The sequence below is a fragment of the Conger conger genome, chromosome 2, assembly GCF_963514075.1.
Source record: "Conger conger chromosome 2, fConCon1.1, whole genome shotgun sequence".
Taxonomy (NCBI): Eukaryota; Metazoa; Chordata; class Actinopteri; order Anguilliformes; family Congridae; genus Conger; species Conger conger.
In genome coordinates, this window is record NC_083761.1 from 73,894,555 (window position 1) to 73,912,850 (window position 18,296).

Below are 18,296 nucleotides of genomic sequence, written 5' to 3' on the forward strand. Positions count from 1 at the left end.
ACACGCAGAGTACAGCCGTGCATGACCACCGGCTGCCCAGAGACCACTCCCACAGGCACTGCGCCGAGATGCAACAATGAGTGCAATGAATGGTAAATGGTTGGCATTTACATAGCACCTTTATCCAAAGCGCTGTACAATTGATGCTTCTCATTCACCCATTCATACAAACACACTCACACACCGACGGCGATTGGCTGCCACGCAAGGTGCCGACCAGCTCGTCAGGAGCATTTGGGGGTTAGGTGTCTTGCTCAGGGACACTTCGACACAGCCCGGGTGGGGGATCGAACCGGCAACCCTCCGACTGCCAGACGACTGCTCTTACTGCCTGAGCCATGTCGCCCCTATGCCATGTCGCCCAATGAATAATCAAGTGCTTTGTCCGTCCTGAATGCCTGCACCTGGAACAAACTGCATCCAATCAAAATCAACCAGGGAAGTATCGCTGCACATTATCAACGGACCGCAACGTCCGAAGGGGTTCGCGTCTCGTACTCCGCTCCTAACCCTTTTCTCTTGCCGCCCCCCTTCCAGAACAATCCAGAATGAACGAAAGTCCCATTTAAAACTGGAGGTGAGCGGGTTGTCAGGGGTGACCAGGGAAGGCCCGACAACCTGTCCCGTCAGTGCGGATGAAAGGAATTCGGGCCCTCCCACGGGCTTTAGAACCAGATGGTCAGACGAAACGAGGGGGCCCCCCGAGAGGGACTCCCGAAAAACCCGCCTGAGCGCGTTTCCCTCGGGGCCCCAGGTGCGGAGACAGGCCGCACTGCCCCGCCCCCCTCCGGGAACCGCCTCCCCCGGGCATCCCTCGCCCGTCCACCGTGTGTTAGAGAGAGAGAGAGACACCCCATCCGTCAGCACCTCTGCATTCACAGCCCAGCCCCGATCTCATCAGCCCCAGCCAGCTCCACCACGGCACATCTGGGGAAAGGCTCATCGCTCAGTACTGACCCGCTCCGTTCCCACACAGCAGGGATTCTGTTCATTCAACTGACAAGTTTCTGCTAGACCTACTGACAAGAGGCAGCAATAATGCCTTCAATAGCTGAAGTGATAGCGACAGACCACTGACCCTTAGCCTGGCTCTATGATCGGTGTTTTTTCATTAACGTAATTAGTCAGGAGGCAGTAATTACAGCAAGCTCACCCCTCACCTCACGACAGACTGAAGAAAGCAGTGTGTGTTCCAGCGCATGTCAACTTCACAGCCATCGACACAAGCACACACCAGCTCCCTCTACGTTCGGCAAACTGTGTTAAAACTGACAAATCCTGGAATTTACAAACAGCGTTAACGTAAAAGAAGAAGACTGATACCTGAGTGAATGGCCATATCCTGTAGGGATTACATGAGAGCCTCCTTGAGTGTTTGTGAGCCCATGTTCCAAGTGAGGAGAATGAAAGAGTGCTCAGGGAGTGCTAGAGTCCTGTCTGCTCCTCCTGTCTGCTCCTCCTGTCTGCTGCTCCTGTCTGTTGCTCCTGTCTGCTCCTCACCCAAACTCTGTGCTCCTCTGCTCAGGGAGGCGTGGAAGGGACTGAGCGCGGCTCCTGCCGGGAGCGTCTGGGAAAACCTCCCTCCTAGCGCTAACCACACCCGCCCCGGTCTCACTTTCCCAACGCCGGCAGCCTGTGGGTGTGTGTGTGTGTGTGTGTGTGTGCGCGTATAAGTGTGTGGGTGTGTGTAGGTGAGTGTGTCAATGTGTACGCGTGTCTACAGTATGAATGGGTGTGTGCTAGTGCGTGTGTGTATGAATGGGTGCGTGTTATCTTATTGCTCTTTGGACAGGAATCAGGCCCAGCCTAATCTGACTCTGGTAAGTCCCGCTGCAGTTCTTGCGTCCCCTCTGATGTAGAAAGCCTTGCTTCCTCTTCATCCCCCGCTGCAAGATCCCTTTCCCTCCGCGCGCAGTCACTCACGAGAAAAAGTACAGGAAGAGAGGGAGAAATAACAGAGGCACTGCCCGAAATACGGCGCAGGTCACCTCTGGCCCATTCAGCACTAACGCTCCCCAACTCCTTCAGACTGCCATCCCCTCTTCCCTTCCTCCGTCCCGCCCTCTGTACCTCTCACTCTCTACAGTTATGCAATCCCGTCTTTCTGAAAACCTCCCCCCCCCCCTCCTTCCCCACCTCCTGTCCCTCCCTCTCCCCGTCTGTGTCCCTCCCTCATTCCAGGGCAGAACTCCTTGTCCTCCTGTACCGACACATTCCCCCGCCTGCTCACTTTCTCCCCGGCTGTTCAGAGAGCTGCAGGGATCCACATGCACGTCAACAAAAGGGCCACTTGATGCAGCTGTAGGTGTATGGAACGCACCTGGTACATACAGGTAGAAAGCGACATTACGGGCCAGACAGTTAAGCGCATTCCTCTCACAAACTCTTCACCTCTGCTAAGGGGTGGGGTGGGGTAGGGGGGGTGGCGGTCGGTGTCAGATTCTCCCCCCCCTCCCCAAGATAAGAGGGGTCATGCTGTAACTTGCTAACTGCAGAACTATGGCCAGGGGGGAGACCGGGACAGAGACAAGGGGGAGGGATAGGGAGGAGGGGGAGGGATAGAGAGGAAGGGGAGCTTCATTCACACCCTTATCGTTTGCTGCATTAAACCGTTTCACCAACACACAATCTCCTCCGGCAGAATCTCAAGCCTGCAGTCTCACGGGAACACAGTCTGTGAAACGTATAATAATGACTAGTGTATTTAAAAAGTACACACTCACTGAGCAGTTTAATACCGAGTAGGGCCGCCCTTTGCTCTCGAAACAGCTTCCATTCTTTGTGGCTTGGGATTCTACAAGATGTTGAAAACATTCCTTTGAGTGTTGACGTGATTGCATCACGCAATTTCTGCAGATTCGTCAGCTGCACATCATGCCGCGAATCTCCCATTCTACCACATCCCAAAGGTGTTCTATCGGAATCAGATCCGGTGACTGGGAAGGCCACTGAGGAAGATTGAACTCACTTTCATGTTCATGAAACCCGTTTGAGATTACTTTTGCTTTGTGACATGAAGGGATGCTCATGGCCAGCAACAATACTCAAATAGGCTGTGATATTCACGCGATGATTGATTAGTATTAACGGACTCTGGCACCAACAATCATGCCACGGTTGAAATCCCTGGGATCACATTTGTTCCCTATTCTGATGGTTGATGTGAACATTAACTGAAGCTACAGACCCGAATCTACATGATTTTATGCATTGCACTGCTGCCACACAATTTGCTGATTAGATAATCGTATGAAAAAGTAGGTGTACAGCAGGTATTCCTAATAAAGTGCTCAGTGAGTGTATATAATAATAGTAATAATAATAATATTAAATGCAGAAATAAAATGACACAATTGGAATATCTGGAAACTAATCAGTGCGTTTACCCATATATCGTGAAAGGTTTCAGACTCTGTTACTTCTCCTGTGTAATTGTCCGATTCGGGCAGGACACTTCTCTATATGCCCATTTGTGCACAACGGCCAGATTAGCCAGAGAGGCTCACTTCTTCTGCAAGACGCATCCACACCCATCTTCCCACACTGCCTCCTGACCCCTGATCCTGAGATCACTTTCTACAGACAAACAGGATCTTTACACCTCCTTATCTCACATCTCAGCCGCCCACTTCTGATACAATGAACCACACAATCACGCCTTTCTTAAACAATACTCTCAGCTTTTGTGGAGTCTGCTGGGAATTTTTTTTTTTTTTTTTTTGTGTGTACCAGATCCAGCTAGGTGGTCAAGAATACACTTTTTGGACCTAGAGTGGTCTGCAATAGTATGGGAGTGAAATGTGTTATTTTTGCTATATACCTAAAGAATTTGGAGATAAATACAGATGAAAACTATGCAAAAGTTAACAAATGACTATCAGGAGTTAACAGTTGCTCAGACGTTTCCTTCTTCACATTGTATTAAATGATGAATACAATTTATCACTAAGCAGTGGTGGAGATTTCTCCTGATTGTCCTTGAGTTGTGTTACTTGCCAATTGATTAGTCCCATCACTGGCACGCTAGTTAATCAAGAGCAATGAATTAAAACGGTCTGAGATCACTTATTTGCAGGGAACAGTGAGTGTCTAGTCTTTGTTTTCGCCTTTGTTTTCATGTGTGGAGATTGCATTTGGATTTAGAAGGCCAGACCAGAATTACGATAGGGAAACTACTGATCTGTAAGCTGAGAGCACAGGAGAATTCATTAAGAAGGATAACAGAAACTGGGCATACCAAGTACAGCAATTTGTAAAGTCTTGAAAAAGAAAACCACTGGTGAACTCAGAAATAAACAGTACGGAATCATCTGCAGTTAATGAGACATAAAAGTGGAAAGTTTTGGACTGGCCAAGTGAATCACCTGACATGCCTTCAAGATGGTGAACATGCCCGTTAATTGTCAAACTATTTGAAATTAGCATTCCATTTATTTCTTAATAGAAATGGATGCGGCTTAGGTCTAACAATGCTAGCTAGATGGCTAGCTGCTTACCTGAGAACAAATATTACATTGATAAAAGTGCATTATAACAGTCAAATGATTGTCATTACATAACATTAGATGAATGGCATTTGGCAGACGCTCTTATCCAGAACGACGTAGAGTTGATTAGACCATGCAGGAGACAATCCTCCCCTGGAGCAATGCAGGGTTAAGGGCCTTGCTCAAGGGCCCGACGGCTGTGCGGATCTTACTGTGGCTACACCGGGGATCGAACCACCGACCTTGCGGGTCCCAGGCATTTACCTTAACCACTACGTCAAGTTTTGTTCCGTCTGTGTCTTCCCTGTCAGCAGCCATTTTGGTTCACCGTGCACTACCTTTTCAAACTGTTAGTTAATGTGAACAAAAAAAAAGTTTTAATATGTTGCCGAACATTAGATAACGTTTGCCACCTGGAATGCACATCTGATATAAATCCAGTTGAGCGTGCATTTCACTTGCTAAAGAAGGCTGAAGCCAGAACCCCCCCCCCCCCAAAATGAAGATGCGCTGAAAGCCACTGTAGGGAAGGCTTGGAGCGGGCCTGGGGTGGCCTGTAGCGTAGTGGTAAAGTTACGTCCAGCCCATTCCATATACTGGGTCGAGTGGAAGGTGTTTATCCCATGTTTCATCGGGATGGGGCTCCCTTAATTGCAAAACACAGGTGTGGGTGGAGCTTACACAACTATCGCGGGCAGTTACAAAAGACGCTGGCTCTTCTCAGCTTGACGGAGACACCCCAGCTTATCTAACTGAAGTGTCCACCCTTGCAACAACATGACATAAAGCCACGTGACCTGACTTAGGCGTTTCAGCTGCCGTCAGATTCAAGTTGATTTCAAGTAAATATTTGGACTGTGATATAGTTGTGACCTATCTATCACTCTTCAGAAAAAATGACAGATGCAGCTGGTCTTGACCTCAGTATTTGAGTGGCCTCTGTTTTGTTCACTCATAAACGGTTTCCCCAGAAATAGTATCCATGGCGACAGGAACAGAAAAGCAGTGACCATGGTCATGTCTGCAAATCATTGCAGTTTGTGTGACTGACCTGAGATCAGTTCTTCCAAGTCAGGCCAACTGATTGTTAAGAAAGGAAGCAAATGTAATTGTTTTAGCTGTGATTTCTGAATGAATGCCTATTCATATCTACATATATGTTTATATACATACATTAATTCATGATATGAGCCAAATTAACAAACTGACGTCATGTTTTAACACCTCACGGCAAACCGTGGTTTAGTCTAGGCAGAGAGTGAGCAACTGATAGAACTGCTGAAGGGCAAAGAAGAACTCAATGATTCCGGGTTAAAGAGGAATCGACTCACCATTCTTCCTCTCTTTCAAGGGCAGCAGACAGGGGCCTGACTGGAGCGACAGCTCCTGCAGCTCATTGGTTACCACCTCGCTCTGCGGGCTGGGGGCGGAGCCCGGCGCCGAGGCAGTCACCATGGTGCCAGGGCTGAGCTCCTCCGCGCCCTGCGGCTCCAGCGTCGCCAGGGTGACGGGGAGATGGCGTCACACAGACCTGAGGAACAGACAGACAGCCAGTGGGGCAGTGAGAGCTTTGAACGTGAATTCACCACGGAGCAGCGTTGTGTGGCCCTTCGAAGAGGAGTCACTTCACGGCCGACGACCGTCGACCGCCGTCACGTCGGCTCTTGTGGCTCGAGAGGCAGGCCCCGCCTCCTGAGCTTAGCCGCAGTTAAGCAGAGGTGAGGACGGACATGTTATCTCTTCACCCCTGGTGCCCGAGAGGGCAGAATCTGCACGCACCGGAGAAGGGACGGCCACGAGTCAGCCAGAGAATGCAGGGGATTCTGGGAAGGCCCCAGCACGGCACCCCGCCTCCCGCTGAGGGGGGTGATGGGACTTGCCCAGGGATGGGTGCCGCTGGCCTGGTTCCAGTGCACACACGGCTCCTGTACCGCAGCCTTGACAGCACAGGAATGTGTTCCCTGAGGGAACAGCCGAGACAAAAGCATCCCACACACGCACTGAACACCGTGCCTCAACACCTCACAGGGCCGCACACACACACACACAGACACACACAGAGACACACAGACACACAGACACACAGACACACACAGACAGACACACAGACAGAGAGACACACACAGACACACACAGACGCACACAGAGACACACAGAGACACACAGAGACACACAGAGACACACAGACACACACAGACACACACAGACACACACAGACACACACAGACACACACAATAATAATAATAACAACAATAGATTTTATTTGTGGGCGCCTTTCAGAGCACTCAAGGACACCTTACAAGACACAGTAAAAACATCATACAAAAACTAATCAATCAATAGCACCGACATGTTATATACACAGACACACACAGACACACACAGACACAGAGACACAGAGACACAGGCAGGCTATCCCCGTCTGTCACTCACTCGCACATACAGGCTCACACGCCCACTGACTCTGTCTGTGCACATATGCACAGACGGACTGACATACACAGAGACACACACGGCCACGAAAGTCCTCTCCACCAGCGCAACGAAGACCCACGCCACGCTGAGACACCAGCCTCTCCAAGGCAACAGAGAATAAAACCGCACACACAGCAAACCGCTCTCATCTCTGTACCTCACCAAGAAACATCCTGACCTTCTACACAGCACAACACGTGATGCATCCGATGCCACGGGAGGGCACGACACACAGCGTTCTCACGGGAGACCTTTCCTCTGACGTCACTTCCTGGTACAGGTAGGCGCCTTTAAGCCACAGGCGGAATGCAGTGAGGTCCAGTATAGCCGGAAGCAGTGAAGGGGGAACAGGAACATGGCACCCCCACCTCCCAAGTTTATTTGTGGAATGCCTTCCCCACCCCCGCTGTCTACAGCACCTGTGTCATGCTGGGACACGACAGTCCTGCTTTTCTTGTGCAATTTGCAACAAACATTGCTCGCTCCCTCCCTCGCACGCAAGCACGCACGCGCATGGATCTCACTGGGAATTGTGGGGTGGGACTAGATGGGACTTTAACTGTACATTATGCTGATATGGTATGGAACACATTTGTTGGCCAAATGGTTTTAAGTCATCAAGGGTCCAAGGAATCAAATGAGCCTTAAACCATTGTGCCGTTACCGGATATGCAGTAGATACTAGGGTTGTTCCTCCTGACTAATCTTCCTGTTGAGCTCAATGGAAAAATGATTCCGAAACAACCCTTGCAGTATCTACAGACGGGCAGCACAGTGGTTTAAGGCTGGTTTGATACCTCAGACCCTCGATGATTTAAAACCATTTAGTCCACAACTGTGTTTCATACAGTCTCAGCGTAATCTACAGCTGAATCGAGTCCCAACATGACTATTTTATTTGTCTCTATGATCATTCGTCTCAAAGATTGCAATTGCTACATGGCGAAAACAAAATGCATAAAAATATTGAGAATCTGCACTTTGACCACATGAGATGTTTGATGACAAACAGAGGAAATAAACATTTCATCAGAAAAAGCAGAAGGCAAGGTGTGTCCAAACCTTTCACTTGCACTGTATGTGTCTGTGTGTATGCATGCGTGTCATGGCCTACAGCTGTTTATTTAGCGTATTTTGTAGATGTCAAGAACCCAAATGGTGCAGATGTTCATACTAAGGCTCCCTCATCCTACTCTCTCCCTCTCTTCGCCATTCTCTGCTCAGTCTGGCTCGCTCTCCATGGGTGTGGTAGCATTCTTCAGCACTTAGGCAGTGCAGAGCGACAGACAGACAGACAGACAGACAGACAGACAGACAGACAGAAGGGCTTAAATCTCTGGCAACGCTGGAGAGTCGAGCACACAGCCAGTGGGCACCAGGCTTGTGGATGAGCGTGTAGGAAAGCAAAGAGGGATTAGTCTTCCTGTTCACAAACAGTGCAGAAATGATCCCACTAAATCCTGGAAGAATGGGTCTTAATTAAAGAAAGATACGGCTTACACGACACATCCCACTTCAGTGCAACTCACCCCTCTAAGCTCAGCAGAAACAAAAAAAACATTTGTGCACTCAGCATCCATCATTTCAGTCTCCACTGAACACTGGATGGACTTCCTTTCGCAGTGTCCAGCAAAGAACTAGCATTTTCTCAAATTAATACTCATACTGATAACAGAAATGCCTCCCGCAGATTCGATGCTTCCTTATACTCAAACAACTTCTGCACCCACTACACAAACACAACTCTGAATTCCCCCTGATGGTACTGAAATCACACCGCAGGCAAACTTCAGCTAAGTTCCTATTCCGTTAGCGATCATGAGTTGCAGCTTGTGCACAGACCTGATGCACTGTGAGCCTGACCTTCCCTGACCGACCTTTCAGCGCAGGTCCTCCGTCTCCACGCCGCAGTGGGGTTAACTGGGAGAGAGGGAACACAGGGTGGAGATGCCGTCTTCATTTCCATTCCCCAAACCGATGACCTCACCGAGCTCGTTCTCCTGCGCCCTTGTACCGGGCGGTTCCAGTGACGGGACAAACGCCAACCAAGCCACAGAGGCGGTGGTGTGTGCGCCTCGCACCGCCCCGGGGGTGCGGTTAAACCACGGTTAGGAGGGCAGAGCCGTACCCCGCAGACGCCCCTTCAGAAGCTGGGGCAGCAGGGTCCTGCCCTGGGGTGGCACACGGCCCAGCTGTCTGCCCTGTGATGTCACCGGGACACTGTCACAAGCGAGAATGATGTCACCATGCAATGGAAACTAATAACACATTTAATGTGGACCAGCTGTTCCGCACTCCCTGCACACAAACGCGATACACTCTCCAGTGCACAATAACACCAGGACAGTGTGCAGGTACCTGAAACAAAGTGGGTGTGAGGGCTATAATGCTGGGTGCTTTTTCTGATATCTAGTATATACACTAAAGCGCAGGGGGGTACTGCACCAACTTGCATTGCAATGCGCTGATACAATCCACAGATGACAGACAATGAGGTTTGGGTTTTTTTTTTTAACAGACAGGGTTATACGTGTCAGCACAGATCTGTTGAGAACATTACCCCTAGAGACACTGCTATTCTCTCCTCTACAATAACTGAGCAATTCATAATACAGAATTTTGTTTTTAAAAGATGGTCTTGAAAATGTTTTTATCGAGTTGAGCCCGAGATTAATCTTCACAAAAATAAATGCCGGCCGTCATGAGGAACGATGGTAGTGCTCAAACGAACTGGTTGACAAGATTTAACATTTCAGCAGCAGGCCATTTTTACTGAAGCAGTGCCGGATAAGTACCTCGCTCAGGGGTGCAACCAGCAACACCCCACTGGAAATCAGACCCTAAACCTTCATACTGCACCACCTTCAACTGCTTATCTGCAGACTCACTGCATCCAGTTAGAGATGCACAAAATGTCCTCCACATATCAAACCTGAGGGCCCAGAATGGCTAGTACACACTATTCCTGGCAGCTGATTAGATTGTGACATCTGAAAACAGGGGGAACAGTGGCCTGATGACCCTTTTCTGAACTCACTCTGAGTCTGTGTGGAAAGCCTGGGGGGGGCTTCATAACTAACTAACAATTAATTAATTTAAAAGGTCAACAGGGTTCTCAAAAGGTGTCCAAGGGCTTTTGGCACCGTCTCAAAGAGGCAGATTACGTGGGCTCAGAGGTTTAAACTGTATTTAGCAACATCATCCGATAACTATGCAAAAACATATGTCATGTCACGTGGGAAACCGTTTTACAAACAGCTTGTAAAAATAGCAGTTTGATTCTAAATTATGCATACTTAGACCCAATTTTATGAATTTACTTGAATCAGTATGGAACACAAAACAAAAGTTTGAGGATGATATGAAAAGCTCAAACACAGAAAATATGTGTGTGGACCTTAAAATACATCACACTCTATATTTCACAATGTACAAACAAGAAATGGCAATGCAAGGGGAGGTAGAGAGAGCATTTAAAATTTGATGGAAACCGCGGCAATGTCGGAATTTGAAACATAATTTAATTTAATTTCGGCCCATATTTTAAACGTGTATCTACCTGTGTACCAGCTACACACTTTGACATATCCTTTTGTTTCACAGCGTAATGAACCAGTAGAGCCTGTGCCTTCCCCGCTTGCGATCACTTCACCCTGCAGCTGAAATAATCCTGAAATTACACCCATCGACGCGTTGGCTCACGAGTTACGGTCTTCGCCAACAGCCGGCCAAGATCGGACATGCACAACCGGCAGAGACGGGCGGGCGGTCTGCGCACGGGCAACTGGCACGGCACGGCAGCTACACTTTCTGGGCCGCCCGTCTTCTCATCTAAAGCTAGAGGCCATAACAGGAGTGGAATGGCAGGCTTCGGGGCCACGCCCCATGTTGGCGATCCGAGCAGTTCCCATGGTTTCTGAGCCCAATGCTCACCAAGTGAGTAAATGCATTTAATGGGGCCCACCCCTTATTAAACCTGGGCCCGGGAATATGTTCAATGTTATGGAATTAAACATCATATACATATTATGCATACATATGCAATCAGAAATATGCAACTGAATGCAAGTCAAGGAAATGCTGCGCTGCACCAGGGTTCAACCCGAATCCTTGACATATTTTCCCCCAATACCTGACGATACCAGGTAATGAATTAGAAGTTAGGTAAAATATATTACAAAGGCTTGTTTTGCATGCACTTCCTGTCCTAGGCAAACTTGCCTTATCTAAGCAAGTATAAAATTTAGTTTTATATATATATACAAGTCGGCAAGTGTGAAACAACCTTAACATTGAACCCTGACAATGACATACACTCGTCCAGTGCAGTAAATAAATGCAGGGCTTAAACTTACTTATGCGAAAATGTTTTGCATACAGTGAATTATTAATGTCACGTGTGCCTTGTGATACACCTGAACTCCTGCCAGGAACACCAGTGGGTCCGAGGGCTCAGTTCTGGCACCACTGAGCTGACTAATACAGAAGTGGGACTGGTACAGGAGAGAGGACGAGGGATACAACTATAAAAGCATTTTGATAAGAGATTCCATGAAGCAAAGCAAAAAGAAAAAGAAAAGAAAAAAAAATAATTTAAATTACACAAGGGAGAATGTTGTTCTTGAGGAAGTGATGTCAGTACCTGGCTTATTTCCTGTATGAGAAGAGGATGGGGATTTCCATTTCTGCAGGGGAAATGTTTACTGAAAGAGAGTGGAAAAAAACATTGGGGTTAGTGTGAACGCAAGCCAACTGCACACACGATAGGGTGGCTGACACAGTATATATTAAAGAGACTTACTTTAATAAATACAATAATTTTACATTACATTACATTACAGTCTATGTTATTTGGCTGATGCTCTTATCCAAAGTGATTTACAGTTGATTAGACTAAGCAGGAGACAAATTGCCCCTGGAGTTAAGGGCCTGCTCAAGGGCCCAACAGCTACATGGATGTTATCGTGGCTACACTGGGGCTTGTACTTTCCTGGGTTAAATTCCTGTACATTCAATCACTTAGTGCTCACACAAAACAGTTGACTGTTTTTATATGTAGACTGCAGAATGTTTTATCTCCTATTTTTAAGGGAGGTGGGTGTAGGGGGGATTGCTTCCAATCGGAATTTGCCTTAAAATTCTAAATAGATGCGTGTGTGTGTGTGTGTGTGTGTGTGTGTGTGTGAATATATATATACAGATATATCATAATGTATAATGTTGGGTTGCGGAGGTTGAGAGCAAATCAAATCGTGCTTAGGGCCCCGGCACTGCTCCCAAGGGCAGTATTTAACTGGACCATAGATGTCCACTTACCTGTCTTGAGCTAATCTTTTAACACTGCAGACCACCACTGGTTAGACGGAAGAAACCAGTAGTTGTATACAGTGTTTCTGAGTAAAGTAAACCTTGACAATTAATTAACCTTCTTCAAAAAAAAAAATGCATAGCAAAAGCAAAAAACACTTCTGAGGCCCACAGAGACAGGCTCAAACATGCATACACCATGGTTTGAGCAGAGCCTTGTTCATCTATAATATTCATCGTGCAGTCTTATTCCTTGAAAGGATAGTGGTAGCATTCAATTAGGGGAATCTGTTTAACACGTAAATATATCATTTGTGCTTGTTCCGGATGTTAATTTCTGAGAAAGAGAATATTCCAGCCAGCTGACACGTCCTTTTTTGAGAAATGGAATTTGAACTAGGCAGTTTACTAAGTTTCCACTGGCACAAGCAAGTCAGAAAGGGACGAACGTCTGACAAAACATAAAACAAAACATAGTCACAAAAATTACAACTGTACGGCCTGAAGCTACCGTTAGATGTCTGATGACGACCTCGGTAGCTAGACGCCCAGATCTCTCGCCTTTCAAGTCAAGATCTAAGCTAGACGGCGCAAAAAGCAGTGAATTACGAAATCTACGGCACCAGTAAAAATAAAAAAAATAAAAATATTGCTTCCACAGTTGGTCAGCTGGCTGACACATTATAAAGACATAGATGTCTACTGTATCCTAACAAGACAGATGTTACATGGCATACAGAAGACTCACCTGAGACACTTCGATGTGCAGTGCCACGGGTTACTTTCGATACTATTCCACGTCTGTACAGAAATCTAACAATTGTTTTTTTGTGACCACCTCCCCTCCCCAGTGCTTAATGCCTCCTAACTAAAACCTAGCCAGCTGTCTAGCTAGCGCCCGACACCGCAATATGCTCGCAGGCGTCTCAACCTGCAACTTAGTAGGCTACCAGTAATTGTCTAGTAAGCAAACTATCAATACACTTAAGAGTGGGACTTATTTTAGGGCGTGCTGTCACTTTCATGCACCTCTAATGAACACACACAATTTCTTAATTATTACTGTGATTGCTGTTGTATTTACGGTTGATAAGCGTACTACCGTCCCTGAATCAGACTTCCGACCACACAAAAAACTTCAGCCGGAAAACCCTCCCAGGTAGACAACTCCGAAAAAAGATTGGCTACAAAAATGGCCAATAATATTACAGTTTAGGATGAGACGTCACACGTTACGTTGATTCACCCCAATAGGAACACATTTAGCTACACTCGTGTCGTCTGTTGGTGAATCGGAACTCAGACTCCGACTACCAGTATTTATGGGTTTAGTTTGGTTATGGCGGTATATGGGACTCGATTCGATGCCATGCGAAATACTTTAAATGAAATGCTTTCCATAAAAAAACTTGTCAAATTGAATATCGGTACTTTCATTACATTACATTACATTATTGGCATTTGGCAGACGCTCTTATCCAGAGCGACGTACAACAAAGTGCATACCCATAACCAGGGATAAGTTCGCTGAGAGACCCTAGAGGGAAGTACAATTTCAAAAAAAAGTGACCAAAGTTCACTATCCAAACACTGCTTACCTAGCTAACTAAAAATACTTTCATAGTTAGCACTGATAGTTAACCATGAAAATACTTGATGTAATTCTTTGTAATTGGCGTAATGTAAACACTTTGAGTTACATTTTATACATGAAAGGTGCTATATAAATGAACTTTATTATTATTATTATTATTATTATTATGTAATTTTAAATTGCATTGTGTCTAATGACTTTACCACTATATAATCTGATGTACTCGCTACATGACATATGTTCTCTTACAGTACAAGTGGTTGTGGTCCACACGTACATTGTATTCTCTTACTTACTTAATAATAATTATTATTATTACTTTTAATTATTATAATTATTTAATTGTAAATAATAGTCACGTAATAATGAATGAAAACGTCAATGGCAGACATTTAAACATATAAAGAAGCATGATAAAACATTCTATGAGGTTTAGGTTCAAGGGTTGGTGATGATATGCTGTATTTTCCTATTTCTGACCAATTTCGCTTGGACAACAATTGTGCATACTCACCTACGGCACTGCTGTGGCGCAGACCCACTTAATGGACATACTTGGCATTCCATTATAAAATCTAAGGATATCAACTTGTAAATCAGATCAGGGGCCTGTTCCAGAAAGCAGGATTCCCGAGTTAATCAGATAATTGCATAAATACCTGGATAAAACCTGGACTGCACCCAAATCCGAGACAAGGACTCAAAGTAAAAAAATACCTCTTTCGGGTTTTACTTTGTACAGTTATGCAGCTAGCTCACTTATCTTGATTTGTGGAACAGGCCCAGATATGAACACAAGAATTATTATTATTATTATTATCCATCCATCCATTATCTTAACCCGCTTATCCTGAACAGGGTCGCAGGGGGGCTGGAGCCTATCCCAGCATACATTGGGCAAAAGGCAGGAATATACCCTGTACAGGTCGCCAGTCCATCGCAGGGCACACACCATTCACTCACACACTCATACCTATGGGCAATTTAGACTCTCCAATCAGCCTAACCTGCATGTCTTTGGACTGTGGGAGGAAACCGGAGTACCCGGAGGAAACCCACGCAGACACGGGGAGAACATGCAAACTCCGCACAGAGAGGCCCCAGCCGACGGGGATTCGAACCCAGGACCTCCTTGCTGTGAGGCGGCAGTGCTACCCACTGCACCATCCGTGCCGCCTATTATTATTACTATTATTATTATTATTATTATTATTATTATTATTATTATTATTATTATTATTATTATTATTACTTCTACTACTACTACTAATAATACTATTTATGAGTATTAGAAATATTATTAACAATACGAATAATAATATTAATATTAATATTAATATCAATATTAATATTAATAATAACCACTAATGATAAACATAAATGAATGAATGTTAAATAAAATAAAAATAAAGAAATAAATAAAAAGACAGTACCGGTAATCTATCCGTCCGATGAATAGTATACTTGCGCGCCACTTAGTGGCGGTTTGGTTGTATGCAGCCATTATTAAATAGTGTAATTTCGCTCATGTGTGGAAAGGGTAAGCAATTAAAAAAGTATTAAAATTCAATCAGGCGTATGTTTAATTTTAATTCTGTTTACAACGCACTACATGGAGGGCTTGGTCCCTTTCCATTTCCAGGAGAATGACCATGGAAAATGGGGCTGTCGAATCCCGGTCGGCTGGGGCCTCTCTATGAGGAGCTTGCATGTTCTCCCTGTGTTTGCGTGGGTTTCCTCCGGGTACTCCGGTTTCCTCCCACAGTCCAAAGACATGCAGGTTAGGCTGATTGGAGAGTCTAAATTTCCCATAGGTATGAGTGTGTGAGTGAATGGTGTGTGTACCCTGTGATGGACTGGCGACCTGTCCAGGGTGTATTCCTGCCTTTCGCCCAATGTATGCTGGGCTCCAGCCCCCCTGCAACCCTGTTCAGGATAAGCGGGTTAGGATAATGAATGAATGAATGAACCCTATACCTATACTCCTGTTATACCTACATCTATTATGTAATACTAACCCTATACCAGTGCTCCTGTTATTCCTAGTCTATTATGGAATCCTTATCCAATACCAGTGCTCCTGTATACCTACAGTCTATTATGGAATCCTTATCCTATACCAGTGCTCCTGTTATACCTACGTCTATTATGGAATCCTTATCTTATACCGATACTCCTGTTATACCTACAGTCTATTATGGAATCCTTATCCTATACCAGTGCTCCTGTTATACCTACATCAATTATGGAATCCTTAGCTTATACCGATACTCCTGTTATACCTACATCTATTATGGAATCCATATCCTATACCTATACTCCTGTTATACCTACAGTCTATTATGGAATCCTTATCCTATACTCCTGTTATACCTACAGTCTATTATGGAATCCTTATCCTATACCAGTACTCCTGTTATTCCTACTGTCTATTATGTAAATCTTATCCTATACCTATACTCCTGTTATACCTACAGTCTATTATGGAATCCTTATCCTATACCAGTGCCCACTGTGGACGGCAGCACAGCACATATAATCATAAAATAAAAGACACTACATTGCATATATATGCACTTGCCATCTGTCTGCGTATTCACATATATAGTGTCTGCATTAAACCTTGTGGAGGGTCCTCCTTGGTAGGATGATTATGATAACAAGCTGCTGACGGGTGTGTGTACTAAAATACAAATGCTAATCACATTATGCAAAGTACATACAAAGTATGTACACAGACCCGTGGATGTAGCCTATGCAACCTATTAGCTCAGTCTGAATACATATCTCTGGTGCCCTTATCCACCCACTTGTTCCTGTTGTATGTGATGGTCATTACAGCGCAGTTCTCGATGTAGTATTGTACTACATTTAAATGGCGATGGTTCAATCACCCACAGATGCGAAAGAACATAAAAATTACAGGTAATACTATATTGTTGAAAAACAAGGTAAACTTTATTTTGATGTGTCCATGTTCATTGGTATATTTTGAAAAAACAGCAAGAGAACTGAAACAAAGAATTGCAGAGCATTGTACTGCAATTTGATGTAAAAATTTGAATTGCCCCATGGCAACTCATTCTAATGAAACAAATTACCCAGTATTCTCTCTCAAATACGATATATGATGAGGGGGTGACTTTGATATAATTCTGACACAAGAAGCATTTTAGATTTAATATTTAAATACAGTAAAACCATATAATTGAAATACTGAATGTGATTTCAGTCCCTTCGTTAATTATATGCGCTACCATATAAGGTCAAGCTCTTGAAGACAATACTAAAATAAAATGGGACCTGTAAAATGGTGACTGATTCATGCCTGGAATTTGCTACAAACTTGTTCATTGTCTGGATTGTATTGACATAATGAGCATTCAGATTATAGTTTGTAATGCATCATATGATTTGACTAACCAGTGCCCAGTTGCATAAACATGTCTTATTCCTAAAATTCTGTAATAGTCACTTCCTGATTATATTGCACACCTAATGGTTATTCCCTCTCGTTATCTGTGTATTTAACCCCCCCCCCCCCCTCGTTGCCAGATTGTCATGTGTTTTTGCCATACTCTCCAGTGTTTATTTCTGTCTGATGTTTCGACCTGTTTTGGTTTCGATATCCGTCTTCTGTTCTACTTCGACCCGATGTGCATGGAATTGTGTATTTGATTTATCGGAATTGAGTTTGGTTTTCGATTCTTTTTATCCGCCTGTTAGGACTTCGACCTGTTTGGACTTACTTTCGACCCTTTGTGAGACGGGTGCTTGGGGGTCGGACCCAAAATGCACGACTCAGAAACAATAGTAAAATAAAGTCCCGTCAGGGCTTTATTCGGGACGAATCCCAGGAGCGTAGTCAAAACAAGCAAAGTCCATACACGTAGATCCAGCCAATAAAACAATAAATAATCAGAAAACACGGTGCCGAGGGAAGAGGCAAACTCGTAGTCGGTAGACGTGCAGGGAGGTCCGGTAGCAGGAGAGCCGTCAGCGGGGCAGAAGTACAGACGAGCGGCAGGCAGAGTCGTAGTCGAGGCCGATGCGGAAGTCGAAACAAAACAATAAAACAAAGAGCGAGGCAAAGGTGCAAAAACAGTAGGCGAGGACGTGGTCAAAAACAAGCGATGGTCAACGAAACAGAAATCAATAAACGGTGGTCGATAAACAGGCTTGGCTCTTAACGTGAACTCAATGGCAATAATGCTCAAGCGTTGCTTTGACGGACAAGAGGCAGACAATTTCGCAAAGAACAGACCGACTGGGCTATAAATGCAGGTGTAGACAGGTGTAGACAATTAGTTAGAGAGCAGCAAGGGAATGGAAAACAGGTGCGATGGATGACAAGTTAACAAGGTAATTAGTAATCGTTAGTAATAAACCTATCCTGCCCTAGCATTAGTAAATTAGCAAATGACATGCACGA

General features: G+C 45.2%; 1 protein-coding gene across 3 annotated transcripts in view; it reads right to left on the reverse strand.

The window, feature by feature from the left end:
* The window catches only part of LOC133116928 (myocardin-related transcription factor A-like), a 44,577-nt gene extending 31,157 nt beyond the window's left edge, over positions 1 to 13,420 (reverse strand). The window contains exons 1-3 of one of the 3 annotated variants that reach the window (XM_061226947.1): positions 13,019 to 13,419; positions 11,606 to 11,666; positions 5,819 to 6,018 (exon numbers count right to left, since the gene is read on the reverse strand). In XM_061226947.1, coding sequence (XP_061082931.1) covers positions 5,819 to 5,942 — 124 coding nt within the window. In that variant the 5' untranslated portion in view covers positions 5,943 to 6,018; positions 11,606 to 11,666; positions 13,019 to 13,419. Of the gene's footprint in view, positions 1 to 1,323; positions 2,020 to 5,818; positions 6,019 to 11,605; positions 11,667 to 13,018 lie in introns of those variants that run through there. The other 2 variants (XM_061226953.1, XM_061226971.1) reach the window with 2 other exon arrangements.
* Positions 13,421 to 18,296: the final 4,876 nt, after the last annotated feature.